The following is a 19,020-nucleotide window of genomic DNA, read 5'->3' as shown; positions in this document are numbered from 1 at the left end:
ACAACTAACATTATTTACTCCAAAATATTTTAACCACTGTTAAGCTGTCGTTTCATCTTTAACGTATCAAAGAAAATACAAATAATATATAAATCTTAAAATATTACTAAAATATATGGCTAAGAAGATGTAAAAAAATAATAATATTTGTTAGTCTGATTACGTGAAATGTAAGCTTGAACTCATATCTTTAGTACTTGCTAACATTTTACGTACACGAAGTGATTCTTAAACGCGATGTAAAATGTTATTTCAAGTAAAAGCGTGAAATATGTTAGGCGTTAGGAATGTGAAGTTCGGCGAGTATTTTAATTAATCACTCCGACGCTTCTAACTTGAATGCTATGTTAATAAAACATAGCAACGTTTGCCATAATTATTCGGTTATAAATATGAGAGTTTTGAGAAAATATTAAGATTTTCTATTACAATTGGATTATTGATCTGGTTGTATAAAATCACTAATCAAGTAAAAAAATGTTAGAAGTGCATTTTTAGTTGGTTAGTAATAATCAAGTAAAAATGCATCAACATGGATGCAAAATGTTAGTCTTATCTAGATTTTTGTACGGTAAAGACTCTTAGTCTTACGTTTATTATTTCCGTACATATATTGACTGAGAATTACATCTACATTTAATGCTTATGTAAAATAATAATAAATATAATCGTTTTAATATTTTATCATAGAAAATAATATGTAATAATATAACCCTTGTGATACTTTTTTTTACCTTAGAATTGTTGCTTGTTTTCCGCCCTTAAAATGATTACATATAAGTATTTTTATTAAAAGATAAGATTTTAAAATAACAATTCTGTACTCACTTTAAGAATTTAAAATATTCCATTATATAACAATTAGTACTTAAATATTTTAATCATAAACCTACAATTACAAATAATATTTTTCGAAACTTTTTTTTTAATATTATAAGTTATTTATTAGAATCAGCTAAATTGGTTAGCTAGATAATTAATCAAATGTAATCATAGAAATAATAGTTAAAATAATAACTGCAGTATTATTTACATATTATATTTTGTCAACGAGGTCACTAAGAAAATACTCAATCAACTATCAGTAAATCATTATAATTATTCCATTGTCGAAACAACTTTTTTTAATAAACGACCATTAGATAACATTGCATAGAACAAGAATGCTTATACCTTGAAAAATTTCATTATAGTCGCATCATGGTTGCGGAACAAAAACTGGTATCTAGTGAGAACTAAAGTGAACAGTGCAGTAGGACTTTACGAAAATGGACAGGAAAGCGGCAGAGTCGAGCGTACCGGGCCGGATGTGCGGGCAAGTGCGACGCGGATACCGCGACAGGACTCCGGACCTGTCGTCGGCGCCTACCTTCGAGGAGCTAAGAAACAGATTCGACACTAGCGCCACGATGAAAAGGGAGATGGCGGCGAACCCAGCAACTCACGGCAGCGCCATACGCCAAGCGGTGAGCGGGAAAATATTCAAGAAATGCAAAAGTGCCACGTTTCAGATAGATGGCGCCACTTACACGATCGGTGAGTATGACCAACTATTGAACCTTCTCAAAGCATAAAACCTGTTGCATTTTATTTTTACTTTACAGAGGGCGCTAAGAAAATATAATAAATAATATTTGATACCTATACTGTTAAACAAAATAGTATAGCTATGAAGAAAAGACTTAACAGACACTTTTTATAGCTATATGGCCTGATGCATATTGTTTAATAATAATACACGAAGCATAATTGTAGTATGTAGGCGTGTACGTAGTTTGAAGATTATGTACATACATATTATTTGTTAATTTTTATGTAAAAACTAAAAAAATATCACTGGAAATTTTCTACGATGAAAATTATAGACAACGTATACGTTACTATAACTTCTGAATAACAATTTTTCGACAACGACAACGTTACTATAACTTCTGAATAACAATTTTTTTACCGAAAAAGGATGATGGATAGTCAATTGATTATGAATTTCGTAAAATTCGCTTTACAATATCAGACGATCTCGCATTAATGTTTGGTTTCATTTAGCCACGTAGATTCACGGATCGTGAATCCGAAATAATAAAGCAACGTTTCTTTTTATAGTTGCATCGTTAAAGAGTTTACTTTTAAACTGTACGATTAAAATTGTTAAATGACAAAGATATATGTATGTTGTTTATTTTATCGTCAAATGTAAATACACTTATATCTTTGATCACCGTGATCTTTTATCGATAGATTAGAACGTGGAGTATCTGCTCTGAAGCTCTTTCGTATATGGTGTCGTGTGGAATATTTGATTTCTAACGTACTGTGGTAATAACACCTTTATTACTTCTATGAGGTTAATTGTTATTGTGATTATAGAGTTTGAAACTGAATGCATTGATATTATAGCTTTTCAGTCGATGTGTTTTGGTCTACAGGTGTCACAAACGGGTTTTTTTATGGTCCCTACTATTGGGGACCTCTCGTTCCCCTATCTCGTGAGGGACAGGGATTTTTTATTTCTAATTATTTATTCATATATTTTTTTATTATTATCATTCTCCTCTTTCAAGTATCATATTATATGTCGTATTGTTTCTTTCGTTCTACAATTTTCCCAGTCTTTCTCTTTCATTCCATTAGCATATACATCCATTCTCAACCACTACATTATAGGTCACAAACGGGTTAGTGAGAGTCGAAATGTCCTGGAAATATCTTTCTGATATTCAGTTGTGTAAAATCATTCCATCTAGATTCAACACCGTCAGGTCAGCCAAAACACACTCACTGCAAGCCACAGGCCTCCCCAAAAGATGATTGCCGATGTCTTTCGCTGCTTGTATCCAGTGACTTCCGGCAGCCTCAACTATGACGTCGGTCCCCTAGGCGGTGGGGAGGGTCTACCCACAAGGCCTTTAAAGGCTCGTTATTTTTGATCCTAATGGTTCTATATTAGTAATACTCGCTGATTCGCTTATGAGTTTGTGCACCAAAAACTACTATAAATCTATTTAATATGTCTTTTTTTTATAAATGACCCCCGCTATTGGGGGCCTCTCGTACCCCTATTTATGGTGGGAAAGGGACTTTATTAGCATTTAATTTATTCACTTAATTATTTTATTTTCATTCTCTTCTCTTTCATTCTTCACATAATCTTTCATTCTGTTCTTTTATACCACAATTCTGCTTTCTTTCCCTTTTGCTCTGTTTTACCATTCTTTCATCCTCTTTTCATTTTACATTTTCTTAATTTCTAGTTTTGTTGTATCACATTTTTATCTTTATCTTTATCACAGTTTAATATTATTTATTTTTACATATCTTTTTTGTTTTTGTTTTTGTTTGTTGATGCCTAACTTTTATTTTTTTCTATTGCATATTGTATAATTCTTTTGCATTTAATTAGTCTGATTTCACCCCTCAAGATTATTAAAAAGATAACTGCATTCATAATTCAGCAGTATTTGCGCAAATGAACGCGTGACGCGTCGGAAAGCTGGCATCGAACGCTGAATCGTAAAAAGTAAGGAACATCCTCGCGTTTTTGCAAATTGGCACAAATTTTAGCCTTGTTACGTCGACACGGCCCCGAGGCATTTAGATTTTAATGTGAACTTGTAGTTCTTTATAATAGAATGTTAACTGTGAAATAGAAAAGTTTAGGAATTTTTTAAATTATTTATTAAGAGAAGAATGCTAGCAGAAATCGAATCAGATTGAGTTCTTTTATAATGACATACTTCAGCTTAAAGCTATTTAGATTTTAAAAGCGCTCTGAGCCGAGAAGATCTCACAGTAACCTTTCTTATTTAAAATAATTAATTTTCATACTTCTGAACCTTTACATTGTGTAAGGATTTTCTTCCAAGTTTTTGTTTATTCTTAACCTTTATTACACGATTCAGAGACATTATATTGTAAAGCCGTTGATATTGTAATATTGAAGATAGTTGCCTACAAAAGACTTACTAATTCTAATAAAGTAATTAATAATAGAACATCAGGTACATAATGGGATAGAAACAAACAGACGTTGTACTTTTCTTGCATTCCCCGCACTGGCTATCCAAGTACGTCGGCCACTGAAACTGAAGTCAATGACATGCACTTCAGCCTAAAAGCCAACTCCAAGACTTTTCACCCTTGTCTGTTGACAGTATCGACAGATATAGTCCACTAACAATTCTATGTAATGATTTTAAGATCTTTTGTATCTTTAGTTCCCAAAGTGGTTCAAATGGAACCAAAGTGATCCACGGGAAATTCAAAGGCGAACATTGAAGTATCGAAAAAATTATTTGACGAACTAACATGTTTGAATTTACCTATAAATGTGGATTTTATATCAACAATGTTATTTATCCATTGAATTTCCTTGTTTTTGATTCGATTTTTTAGTGAAACAGCTCCAGGCATACCGTTCCATCGCTCGCTTGACTTTTAACTTGCGATGTTTTTGAATTGAAAATATAAAACATTTTATTAACTTGTAGTTTTGAGTGATTGTTTCCTTATCTTAGGTTGGAAAAATTAGGCACTCATTACAATAAAATATATAACATATAACTTATAAAATAATATCACATTTTTTCGTAAATTTCTAAATGAATTCACCCATGCATAATTTCTAATTCATGGCTGTGATGTAATTTTACGCTTGCATTCATTTGGAGCTTGCACAAACGTGGCTAATAGACTGTAAAATAAATGTTTTGATACAGTATAAGGAATTCTAATTTTTTTGAAAATATTTAACTTACTCTACAGTAATACTAGCATAGTAGCTGTTTTTCGTATTGAAATGAAGCTTCCTGGATTAAAGTTTAACTAACCGTGCATATCTAACTGAGATTTTCCTACGAGATCAAATCAGAATTAGCGGGATCCGTACAAAAATGTAGCCGATTTCGCCCAGCAGATTGGCAAGTCGAAGTGGCAGTTGACATGCCACGTATCACACAGAACAGGTGACTGCAGAGAACACAGCTATGGACGTACACTCACATGATGAATAGACGACTTTGTTAAGTTCATCAGTAGACCTTGAATAGACTACGCATGAAGGAGGCTACTTCCAACTGGTCCTATTGTAAATTTATGATAAAGGCTCATAATAATGATGATTATTTATTTAATATTATTTATAGTACACGCTAGGATACATTTAAATAGTTTCGTAATAATAAACAAAAAAGTACAAGGGGCGATCTTATCACACATGTCAATCTCTTACAGACAAATATAGTATGGAAAAGGTAAAAGTATAAATAATGGGAAGTCGAATTGTACAAAATACACATACATTTGTATATAGCATATATAGTTATAATAAATAAGGTATAACAGATATTAAGGTTATAATGCATATTATAAATATAGTACAATTATAAGTAAGAACATCAAACTAATTTGGATCGCACTTGCCTCAGAAATAATATAGAAACAGAGAAAAGGTATGAAATACCGAATGGATTATCATAGATCTAGTAAAAAGTTTTTTCTTAAAACCATTTTCTTAAAAATAGATAACGATTTAGTACGTCTGATATTCAGTGGTAAATATCATCACAATCGAAAGCCCTGTGCGGTAAAAGATTTGGTCATAAACAAGGAAGAATACGCTGGTATTTTGAATTTCTTTTCAGATTCTCTGATGATTATGATGATTTAAGGTAAAAAACACTTCAAATAAATTATTTTATGTAATCTATATTAAAGATATTTGTTGTGCCCACTGACATTAAATACAAAATTAAATTAGTCGAAAACATACACCCTGAAATATGAAGAAAGTTTAGCAAAATTAGCAACGAATTAATAACGGCTAAAATTTAAAGCATTTATGCTGACATTCAAAATAATAACCTCAAAATGCAGCTTACGTTCGCGGCAGAGGCCGAAATTATGGCGGGAAATGGGAATGAGAGACGGGAAAATTCCACGTCGGACTACCTGGGTCGACGATAAAACAAATCGCTAGTGTAGGCAAAGCTGAAATGTTGCACGGACACGCGAGCTTTCGGCCTGTCCTGATAACCATTATACTACGGCCCATTTCTCTTTTATGTGCACAAGTAATTCATGCATTTTGTATATTTTCTATGCAATATAAAAGATACTTTATTTAGCTAAAAATTACTTGGTCTTTCTTAAGTGACGGGTTCCACACTCACAACCTATTCTTTATAACAAAGCATAAACGTATTTTTATGTTAGATGTTCAAGCTTAAAGGTAGTAAATTTACAGTGTTCGGATATTACAACAGAAGGTGATGATAACAATCTAAGCGTTTCTTATCTTTAGCATTAGATGAACACCAAATTCTTTATTACATTTTTGAGTAGGTTGTGACAAAGCATTCATACAAATTATAAGACGTATTTAATGTCTTCCGCCATTTTTCTCTAAGCATTTTACGTCCACAGATGTAGGAGTAATTCCTAATGGCTTCCTCCTTTATGAGTCCCGAGTATACTCATAAATAATAAAGCTCTACAATATTTCGAAGACCTTTCTTTTCTTACTTTTAAATCTAAAATATTATTACTAAAACCTTATTACAGAATGCAAAAATTGTTAGTTGAACAAAATGTGTGGAAATCGGTTTGTTAACTCATTCACACGATTGACATCATAATATAGACATAATAAAGTTAAATTTCATTTAAAAGAGCTACTGGAGAGATTCTAGACGGCTCTTTTCAGTTGAGAGTTCTGTAATATTAAATTGACGATTTAAAAGCGCATGTAAATATCTATATGACTAAAGATATTTTGAATTTGAATTGAATGTAACCTTTGCAAATTCACTAAATGCCTATGCCTGCCATGGTCAACTTTTCATTATAGTGTAATTTTTTTTCGCAAACTATCGCCAAAGTATACCAAATGTCGAGAGTGAATAAATACCAAGAGGCGTTGTTTGATATCGAGCTCCTGAAGCTCGGAAAAAGGAAATTATGAGACGCTCCTTCATAATATCCTTAGCATTATTCCCCGGTACTGCAATTCAAGGCATCAATGCATTAACGTTCTCTCTGTCCGTCTATTTATCGGCACCGTAAAATAACATTAGATACTATATCTTCATAGCACTCTTACTAGAGCTATAACAAAATTAGTTACATTTACACTGGTTACTTTATTAATTTCCATTTTAATGTCATATCTCTCATTGCTAACGTGCTTTACACTATCTATAATTCATCTTTTCTTAATATATTTTGTATCTTGTTTCGTTCTTGTCCGGAAAGACTGGATACTGATCTATTTCCTTCGAGCTTGTTAATTACAACAAATTTATAAAGGTTTATCTTTTTAGAAAATACCTATAAAATGCTTCAAGAATTGTTGTTGGTAGCGTCTTACTATGATCTTTGAAAATATCCGAAAGATTGTTAGTTTTGCATTCATTGGATGAGATTTTCCTACCGCACAATACAATATTTAGTATCTATGTACGCCCATATCTCAGCTTATAAAAGTATGTGGAGCATTCTAAAGTAGTCTGCTTGATTTTTGTACATTATTCCGATTCTTCTATATCATGATTAGAAAGTAAAAAGCCATGTCAATAAAACGTCTGCAACTTTCCATATCACGGAACAATGCTGGCATGATCGGGGTTCATTAAACTTTATGATAAGGAACGGATAAGTTCGCTGTGTTTTTCGTAGAATATTGTAAAATATCGCCTGACCATTGGTGATTTAAAATAGTCTGGCATTTTAAATCTCATAAGTGTAATGGATGGTATATATGCATTATCAGATTTCTTTCACAAATTCACGTAATTTAGATAAACTATAACATGTCCGTGATATTCATCGATGTGTTTTATCATTTAAAACAATATAATGTGACGAGAGGACAAGGCGAGAGCGATGGATAAATTGACATAGGCAATATATTTTCAAAATTTCGTGTGCGTGTGTCTCTTTCCGTCTCAACGCTTTCATACCGAAGGCGTTGATTATCACTTTCGAGCACACAATAGTGAAAAATTCACTCTGTTACAAAACACTGACAAGAACAATTCGCTTTTATTTGTCGTGGTGGCATCTAACACCGCGTCTTCAAGCAATAGATCGTCGGATTCACCTATACTGCCCAACGCTTCCAAGCATTTGTAGTTAACCCTTGTGGTGTTACTTAATTTCAAACCGTTGTGGTTGCGGTGGATTTATTTATTTTTAAAAAAATAAATTGTATTTACAAATATACAAAATATGAATTTTAACAGATTATAAATATTTTGAAATAATACTGACTAATACTAAAGAATATTAAATATGCTGAATGAAACAGTTCATAGTTGTAATCTAACTTTAAAATTAATGAAAATCAATTTAATCATCACAATTTTTTTTGTCCTGCGATACAAGAGTAATTTCGGTAGATTAGTTCTAGAAAAACCTTTTAATGGGTGAATGTGTATATATATATATATATATATATATATATATATGTGTGTATATATATATATATATATATATATTTATATATATATGTGTGTGTGTGTGTATGTATATATATTGTATATACTTCATTAGTATAATAATTTGGATTTTATTCCATCATCTAAATTTTTTCCTCTGTGTGATTTCAACTTAAAATGATTATCAAAAACAAATATGATTTAGGCCTTTTGTGTTGCTGGCTTATCACTAAAATTCTTTTCATATTTATATATTTTTTTAGAATAAATAAATCCTTTATCCCAGAAAAATTCAGCCTTCGTCCAAACATAACCTTATTCAAATTTTAGATAGCTCGTAATAAAATAAATGTCATGCGAGCAATGTCGTATGTTTGAGTTAGTATAATAATATAGTAGGGAGTTATTGATGACTCTAGACTATGAGAAATACACCGAATGGGAATGTATCATCGATTTGAAAGCTTTCTGTGATATTCTTGGAACATGTACGTGATTACAGCTATAAATCAAGTTAAAAAGTGCCGAAAGAGACACGTTGCCACATGAAACGTGTAATTGTGATTTATTATCACTTTTGATACATAGCTTTGGTTATTTGAAATCGAAAATTCGTTATTTAGCACGAAGACTTTAAAAGAATGTTCTAAACAGGGTGATTGGTCGACGTAAAATGTTAAAGGGTAAGTGAATGTTAAAGAGCAGAATGTATAGCTCATTAATTTACGGAACACCCTGTACAAAAATCAAATGTTTCAGTAAAACGAGTAATTCAAAAATAATATAGTAACAAAAAGCATTTTCAAAATTTTGATTACTACGTGTTAAAATAAATTATTATTTACTTTCTGTCCATTCAGAATTTTTTATTACAGCTGTTATTGATATAGATGATAGAAAATAGGTGTGAAAGCTTTAAAGCTAATATGTACTCTAAAAAGCCTTTGCATCTATAGTCAAACATCTTGTATATTGATGATAGTGAAATTATATATTTCAGACCATATTAAATTGTAAATTAATCATTATTAATTTATGACTATTGATGTGGGAATTATTTTTTTTAAACTAAAATAATTTAACAATACATCCTACATGTTAGGCGCCATAGTTACTCATGGTGGCCATGCCAATTGTTCACATTTAATCTGGCATTTAAATATGTTTTATAAGAAAATTATTGGGAACATAATAATCATACATCATACGACCGCAGCGGCTAATCGATCTGTGCGATATGTGACTTACCCTCTGCCATTTCTATTTCCAAATTTGATTGTTTATATCAGTTACTTACTTCTCTTATAGTTGATTTAAAAATCTAATAATTTTAAATTTTCGAAACAGAAGACCGTAAACTTTTTACCACGTAAATATAAATCATTTTTTAGAATATAAATAGATAAGATTTTATTTCTACGCTATTTATGAATATAGTACCTAACAATATATTGCTCGTGAGCGAAGATTTGTTGTACTTATAAAATGTTACGATACATTTAATGTTGAATAACGTAGACTGCTAATTGATAAAAAAAAAAACTTGAAATTTGTCCAATTTAAACGTAAAATAATTTCTGTAACCGCAGTTGTATACATAAGTTTAGTTGCGGAGTGACTTCCCGTTATATTTTCGTATTCCACGCAAATGGTTGCGTCGGCTTATTTAAAAATTTCCACGATAAACCTCTGCGAGACCGGTACGCTGGAAATCGTTAGCAAATTTTATGTTTTTTTTTACAAGTATTAACTGATTCTTTTATAGGATGAATATTTATGAGACAGAGACCTCCGGTAGAGGTGATCGTGATTTATTTTTATTCTACTATAAAATAATTAGACAAGTCGTTCACATTGTTTTATTTTAGTATTAATATTTTTAATTATTATTATTTCATAAAGAATAGTGCACCTTGTTTTTCATTATTTTATCATATACTGCAACAAACTCAAACTAATACAAAATTTATATTGCTCCGATATGGGACCAATAAAAATAACGAAAAACTTAAAACTCTTCCGCTAATGATAATTTATCATCATATCGTAAGGCGTCAACTTATAGATCTTCCCCTTACATTACTAAAAAGACCGACCTGTGACAGCGTCTTACAATTGTCTTAATAAGGTCATTTATCCTCCTAGTAGATTGACGCTCTAGACTGCGCTTGCTGCTCTGTGATCTTCACTCCAGAAGATTAAGGTCCCTGCATCCAACTATTCTGCAACGAAGATCTTTGACCCGTGCCTATTGCCGGTGATAAGTTACGACCTGAGATATGGTCTCTTACGGTGGGCCTTACAAGAAGACTCAAGGTCACCCAAAGAGAAATTAAGAGATCCGCAGAAGAACCAAAGTCATCGACGCAGGTCTGATAATTGCTCGACTGAGGTATTTGGCGGTGTACATCGCTCGTACAACCGCTGGCCGCTAGGGCCGAAAGGTTCTCCGGCGACCACGGTAGAGAAGACTTGAGTAGGCCCTCCACTAAGTGGACGTCGGAAGTAGCGGCGATCTTTCGGTCAGACCTATGCCTTACAGTAAGCGTTTTTTGGATAAAAAGAAGAAAAACAATCATGTTTATACAATATATGTGTGTCAAAATTTTTTTTTTCACTACAATAATGAATTTTAAAAATTTACACGAATTTACAATGTGATCAAGCCTATTAACAGATTTAGTTTTAGGTACAGTATAACTATATTTTATGTGTCTAAATAACATTTTTTTTTATATTTAATAGGTCGAAATTATTCCGTAATAAAGCCATTATATTAAATAAGGAACTTGTATTATTTAGCCGAAAAAAGCAGAATATGAAGAATCCAGAAGTGACTTGATAACTGCTTGCTCTCATAAGGATTTAAAAGTTAGTATTTGTTTGCATGTTATTTTGAATGAAGTTCTAGAATAGCAGAGGTAGCAGTTTTCCTTGTTCAGGACAATACGTCAGTGAACCTGGCCAAATGAACAAGCGAGCATTTGGCTACAGCAGGTTAGGAAAATGACTCAACAATTCCAAAATTACACCGTTCGACTTAAATATTTTACTACTGTTTTATAAAATGGTTTAACAGGCAACGATGCATAAATTGTGATGGTGACTATTTCGAAAGACAATGAATTATTTATAAGTATATACTTTTAATATTTAATATTATAAAAACTTTCAAAGTCACATCTCGTATTAATAAAACTTTGGTATAATAAGACTTCTATTTAACGTTATAAGATGAAGAAATTTTCAAATAACACATAAAGTTTTTATTCAATTAGGAAGTTATAAATCTTGCGCGTAGCAGATATTAGTTCAACGATGATTATGAAAAAAACTTTGAGAAAAAACTTTTAATTATTGTAATTACCATAGTAATCGTGTTTAATCTAATTTTATATTAATTTTAATTCTAGACAAGTTTTTAATATTTGTTATAATTTAATATTGTTAATAACGCGTAAGTTTTTTGTAAATATATAATGGCAGAAGCCTTGTAAAAATATAAAAAAAGAATATATTAAAAATGTTTATAGATAAATGAATTAAAATTTCTTTACATTTATACTTACAATACCTGAAAATTAACATTGTTCAGTCCAAAGATTCCAACTACAACGTATAGGCCCCCTCCAAAAATATCTATGGGGAGAAATACCATAATCGCCACGCTTTGCAGGTGGATCAGCGAACGCAGTGTGATATTATGGAACGCAGAGGACGCAGCTGCTCATCCTTTGGAAACTTGTTGTAAGTAGTGGCAAACCTATATAATTAACGCACAAGTGAATTATATATAATTGTATGCCAGGAATATAACCCGCGACGTTCTAACCTTAGATCCTCCGCTTGGCTGCCACTGCTCCTATAGGGTACTGTGATAAAAAGACTATTGTATATATACAATTAATACATATTAGCTAAGAAAAACTGCTATTTTTTTCTTAGCTATTATATGCCAAGAGTTAATTACAATATTATTAAGTTAGAGTTTGATTATGTTTTTTTAATTACGCTATAGTATAAATAAAATACATAAAACTAAGAATTACACAATTTCCTAATGCGATCAATTTCAATATGAAAATCAATGTAATTTATTTAATATATTATAATGATTCTCGTAATATATTATAGAAAAGAAACTTTTATATATATATATATATATATATATATATATATATATATATATATATATATATATATATTTATATATTATAATGATAGTATTATATTATATTGATATTTATATTAGTAGTATTCCTTGAATAACTTTCAAGGAATATAGTCAACGGTTCTGGTTCACCCTCAAGTTGTTAAGGATCGATGGAAGGCGCCGGCGTAAATCGCTTCCAACCGTTACGTTTTAAAATCTTTAGGCGGGGTCTCTGCCCAATAGTGGACTTCCTATGGCTGAAATGATGAAGATGATACAGTCTTATGAGTGCCCGTGAGGACTGAACCGCAGTTCGATAGCTTAATATTATTGAACTATATGCTATGTAAAAAATATATTATTACTCTTCATAAATACGCGGAATAAAGTACATGTTAAGACGAAAATTTCGAAATAAATTTATTAAGGAAATGCAGACATGTCTCTTAGAGAGAATTTCATGTTTAGCATTCGGAAAAATCTAATAACGTAATGTTTGAACCTAAAAATGTGGTATAATAATATAAGGTATTTCTCAATTTCGATATACTCAAGGAAAGTTATTTGAGGCGTCGGAAAGTTTAGCTATTTCGGTGATGTAGACGATAGACGCTGATTGTGTCGCATCTACCTACGCCGACATTGCGAACTCTATATAGAATTCTTTATTTAAAACTAGGTTATATTGCCCGGATCGTTCATCAAATGCTATTTAAATAATTAATACGCTTTGGAAAATCAATAGTGTAGAAAGGCAAATATGTTTAGATTGCGGAATGTTCCAGGAATAGTCCATCCAAATATTTATCCGAAAATAATTCTTAATAAAAATATTCCTTAATAGGAATTTAAGGAATATATTTAAAATACCTTTAGTGACTATAAAAACTCAAAATTATTTGTACCAATATAACTTTCAGAGCTCAAAGAGAGAGAGGTAACACTTTTGAGTAGTGGCAGCTTGCCGACTGTGACTTGAGATCACAGGGCGCGGGTTTGTTTTCCGAGATATAGTCTTATATATAATTCACACTTTATTAATTTACAAACACACTGCGATCGTCAACCCGTCTGTCAAGCGTGGTGATAATGGTATATCGCCTTAAATAAATTTTCCGGAGAAGCCTGTGTATTGTAATATTTGTATATATTGTATGTATTGGGTGTCTATTGGCTGAAACGACTACGACCATGGTTGTGCAATTTTTAACAGTATATGTCTTCATTATTCAAATCTGGTAAATGCTTAAAAACTCTTTGGTGCACAAAAAGTGAGTTTACAAACACTGTAAAACCATTATAAGTGAGAAATATTAATAAGCACTTTTCGTTTTTTTATAAATTAAGGATTAGCTTCCATTCTTTTTAATGTTAAATCTCGGTGCTTTCTAAAATGAAATAACTTAGATACAGCCTGTTCATTCGTGTCTTGAAGACATGCTTTAAAAGGACAAAAATATTGAGGTGCAGTAACCTAGGTTTTTGTTTATTATATCTGCCAAAATGTTTAATTTGTTTCTTGACAAAAACGATACTGTGCGCTCTCCAAAATGCAGTTCATAATTCACGTTTTTTGAGAGTAAATAAATTTATACTATATTTTATACATTTTATTATTTGATATATCAAACGACTGAGAGCTAGAGCAAAATACCGAATTTTATTTGTACTTTGTATTATGATAAAAACTTTACTTTCCTTTTTTGCTTTGCTTCAGGACCTCGTGCATGTTGTTGTTTTTAAGAGTTAATCCTTGTAAAATTTAAAAGCCGATACAAAAAAAGTCCGAATTAAAAATACTGAATATATTCGAAACTTAAAACATGCGTGTAATGATACAATGACTTTTTTTTCACGGGCAGCTGTGAAGATGAGCAGTTCTGGTTTCATATCCAACTTAAGAAATGACATCATTGGTATAGGAAATTGGTGTTGATGATGAAAGATGTAAAAAAAAGGTTTATCTATTTATACATAAAATAGTTCCATCCTCAATGTCATTTATCTTCTTTTAAGAATTTCCTACTACTTTTTAGAAGGTTTAAATGAGAAAAACATAATTTCTTGATTTAATAATGAAACGGTGCATTTGACAGTTCGCTTTTAACTTCGCGCGTTTGACAATTCACGCGCTGCAAATTAATATTGTCGCTTTACGGCTGCGTAGTTCAGTATTTATCGATCACTTAATTCATTTTTTTCACATTTAATCCATTAGTGATGCCACTCTGAAATAATTTATATGTTTTTTCTGTTGAAATGCGACATGCTAATAACTTCTGGTAATATAGGTTGCCGGAGCAGTTAGAGATTAAATTAATAATTACTCTGAAAGTAATTAAAGCATGAGCAATGAGATGTAGTCTGGGGTTTACTATTTGGATCTCAGTGCCCGCTGCTAATCAGTAGCTACCTGTGGCAGCCGAAGCATGTGGCACAGAGGACAGTCGCGCGCAGCCTTCCACGCGAGACAGTCGCGTGTACGCGTTATGCCGCCCTCGGCGGTTTCCGTACGATCCGACTAATATCCGCGAAATATATGCGGTACGTAACATAATTAAATAAAAAATATTTATTGAAATGTTCATGCCACATATAGAAATTTTAAAATTATTTAAATAAATGTTCACTTATTTTAGTTGAGCGTACAGAAATTTTTCGAAACACAAAGATTCGGGGAACGAGACCACCTGTTGTTAGCGATTTGGAATAGTCCAGCGGACGACGTCGCGATCTGTTTACAAATGGGGGACGTCCCCACCCCCGTTAGCGCGCCATGACGCAACGTTTTATGGGTGCCCTGCGAGCGTTACTATGGCGGAAGAACTACACTCGTGTGAATATAGTTTTCCGTGTTTCCACATGCGTAATGCCAAACATCATTTCACGGTCTCGCCATTGCCGGGCAAATAGCTATTTGATCTAAAAACTAAGCGAATACACATTTGATTCGAAAACTGTCGAAAGGCATCGTGGAATTTCCTTAACAATTTGTTTGTAGAACGTTTATTTAAAATTAAATTTAAAACTGTTAAATATTTTAGCGCTTATTGAAATACTTAATTTTTTCAACGCATATGATATTAAAATACGTTCTATTTTTTGAGTATATCTCTAAACATTAACTTAAATTATATAAATAGTGTAAAATACTTAATTAACGAAACTACGTAAATTAATTAAAATAAAACATTTGTTTATCGAAACAAAGATATAATGTAATGACTAATTCGTTATTCTAAAAACTGTAACTTTTATGAATATTTTAAATGCACTATGTATATAATAACCATATGATATAGGAGACACCCTTTAGTTGTAATTTTCAAAATATTATTTAAAAATAATTAATGTTTCTCGTGTTTAAAAATCAGTATTTTTGTAATGATATTAACAACTAGTATATTTTTCTTCCAACAGTTAACCAATAAAAATGCCTAGAGCGTGTTCGATGTTTACGCGACACGGCTGTGCCATATCAAAATACGGTGTACAAATAAACACATCTAGTGCGAGAAAAGGTGATTAATCTTAAGTGATTTACGAATTACGTTAGTGGTCAGTGCGTGATATAACACATTCGCGGTTGACTGGTGACGTTTACGTGATAGAACGAATTCGAACGCGTAGGTGAGTGAACTTGTAACTGATTGTGAGAGCTTGTGATGTGATGATGCGGCGAGGAAAAGCGCTGCTCGAAGGCAGCAGGCAGGGCTCTGTCGACGGCAATAACAGCGTCGCCAATGATAAGGAACTTGTGCACAAATGTCACAGTGATCCAGGAGGTGGGAGAGCATTAGGTGCCATTCCAAGGACGTACAGGCATCGTTCTGCATCGAGCGCTCTGAGAAAATGCGTCCTTACTCTTGATGGATACTCATATGTCATTGGTAAGTTATTAAGGTACCTAAAAAAGCTACTTATATATTTTTAACAAAGAATTCTTTTCTCTTACAGCACCCTTACAAGCTCTATGGTTTCTGTTTGAAAATAAATTATATAATTATTATATTAAACTATCAAATATTTTGGAGCCGTCGCTTTGTTTAAAAAACTGCACAGAGCGTATTTCAACCTTTATAACTTGGAGAAACAGCGATATTTTAGTGTTAAGATGTGTTTACTAATTTATACTTTGCTCGCTAGGTAAAATTAAGACCAGAAAATGAACAACACTTTTTATCACAATAGTTAGTAATAACGAGGTAATGAATCGTTTACATCGTGACAAAATGTCAGTCATGTGTGTTTGCACCGTGCAGACGCATGTTTTTACGTTAATGATTCCCGGTTACACTACACAGTCAAAATGGCGGAACTATCATCAAAAGCATAGCCAGTATAACATCATCATAGAACAGCATTTACGTGTATAAGTACATACATTTTCTAAAGTATAAATGAAGCTTTCCGACACCATATATGTAAAGTTCAAAAGCTTGAAATAATATCAGATTTGATTTGTATGCTATATATATCTGCTATGGATAAGCTATAAATATGCTATAAATAATAGCCAAAAGTTTATTTTGATTAGTGAATTTTAAAGAAAGTTTGTAATAATTTGAACTTTTTTGTCTTTAACTAAACTTGATCTTCTTGCTTTACGTATATTATATAGAATACGCAACTATTCGCTAGACAACATGATAGAGACAATCACAACATTAATGGACATGACAAACAAACAATAGTACAACGTAACTGCGTTTCATATTATAATTTAAATATACGTATTATTACGATGTATAATCTACGAATATAGACCAATATAGAATATTAATGAAATCGTTTTTGGCGATGAGGACGCTCCTTGTACCTAATTTTTTTTCATATTAGATTTGTTTATTTTTATGTTCTGTTGACGTAAAATAATACGTAAATAAATAAATGATTTCATTAATATACAGTGATATTCGATTCTGTTAATATTTTTGGCATTTACAGCTGCGTTCAATTCAAGAATTTTAAATCCAGAGTCCCAGAGTAGAAAGGAAACTGACTCCTGATTTTATATAGAAAAAACAAAATCGACTTTATTCATAACTTGACGACAGATACATATATATACATAAAGATAGAGAGTTAACTTGAAAACTTACACAGAATCGTTAAATAAAAAAAACTAGACACTTACGAAAACAAAGACTTTTGACTATCGTGCGTGTCATTTAGCCAACTGAATCTCTTTACTTCCTGTAGGATATAGAGTAGAGAGCAAACATCAGCTTATTTCTGAAACAGTCTGAAGCAATTTTAATAGGATCATTCAAAATTTGATTTGGTAGGGAACATTGCAAGGAGTTTTCCGGACATACTGCCTAAAACATATATCCTGAATCATAAGTTATACTAATTTTATATTTGGATTTATTGTAATATATAATGTTTTTTTTTATAATATTTGTGGCTTTTCATCAAATAGAAGTATTGTTTAGTTACGTTATTTTAAAAATCTAATTTTATACATTGAAATAATGAATTTGATCATTTAATAACATTTATTTTTTCATTTTTTAGTAATAATAACCATTATTTATCAAATAGTTGCTAGAAGTAAAAAAGTTACGTCAGAAATAGAGTGCTTAAGATGCAATCGCATGTTATCTTTATAAAGTATCTAAGAGCTTTTTATCAAAGCTATCGTTAAATCTGGAGTAGAGAGAGTAGCATGACTTATTAATCTATCAATGATAATACAGCAACTTTCAAAGCACATAAAAGTAGGGCGTCAATAGTAAGTTTTATTAAAATCGTAAATTGGGTATGTAATGTTCTTAACTAAAAATTATTTTTCGCTAATATTAAAAACCATTCGGAGAGCCGAGACCTAAAACAACAGAGAGATCTCAAATTTGAGGCAACAAGCAATTCGTTAAAAGTAAATACGAAACCTTTTATTTATTCTTTCATTATTCGCTTATCTATGTATATCCAGCATGTATTTACGTCTGGAATTCAATTATAAGTAAAGTTTATTTAGAAATTACTTCAGTTTTCCATTGAAGTTATATTTCAATAACTAAACATTTTCAGTTGAATTTCTATTTCGTTGACTGTCGTAATTAAATTACCAGTGTACGGAAATTAAACATAAACATTTTCAAATAAAAACTTAGTGTGATTGAATGTAATTTAAAGAAAATTTATATAAATTGCGTCTTATCCATAAGAATATTTATATACGCTTCCTAAGCTAGACGCCGTCTCGATAAACACTACAGCGGTGTCTGTCTTTATCGCAAAACAGTAGCGCTTAGTCAATTACTGTGTTCCAATTTTATTTTTATTAATTTATTCACAGCTGATAATTCACACATAACATTATAATAAATGCTACGTCAATTACTAAGTACACATTATAATTAATTCAAGTTAATTTACGATAGCAGACTTAAATAGCAGACGGAAAGAAAACGAAATTTATTATTTCCT

General features: G+C 31.4%; 1 protein-coding gene across 1 annotated transcript in view; it reads left to right on the top strand.

The window, feature by feature from the left end:
* Positions 1-1,182: 1,182 nt before the first annotated feature.
* Positions 1,183-19,020, top strand: part of Pde1c (Phosphodiesterase 1c) — a 193,635-nt gene continuing 175,797 nt past the window's right edge. The window contains exon 1 of the mRNA XM_068765341.1: positions 1,183-1,536. Within this exon, the coding sequence (XP_068621442.1) occupies positions 1,269-1,536 (268 nt within the window). The 5' untranslated portion in view covers positions 1,183-1,268. The remainder of the gene's footprint in view (positions 1,537-19,020) is intronic.

Source organism: Battus philenor, unplaced genomic scaffold (genome assembly GCF_028537555.1).
Source record: "Battus philenor isolate CCGP_79_NKW_IND1 unplaced genomic scaffold, ilBatPhil1.0.hap1 SCAF_2, whole genome shotgun sequence".
Taxonomy (NCBI): domain Eukaryota; kingdom Metazoa; phylum Arthropoda; class Insecta; order Lepidoptera; family Papilionidae; genus Battus; species Battus philenor.
The sequence above is the reverse complement of the archived record's forward strand: the minus strand, read 5'-3'. Positions and strand labels throughout refer to the sequence as shown.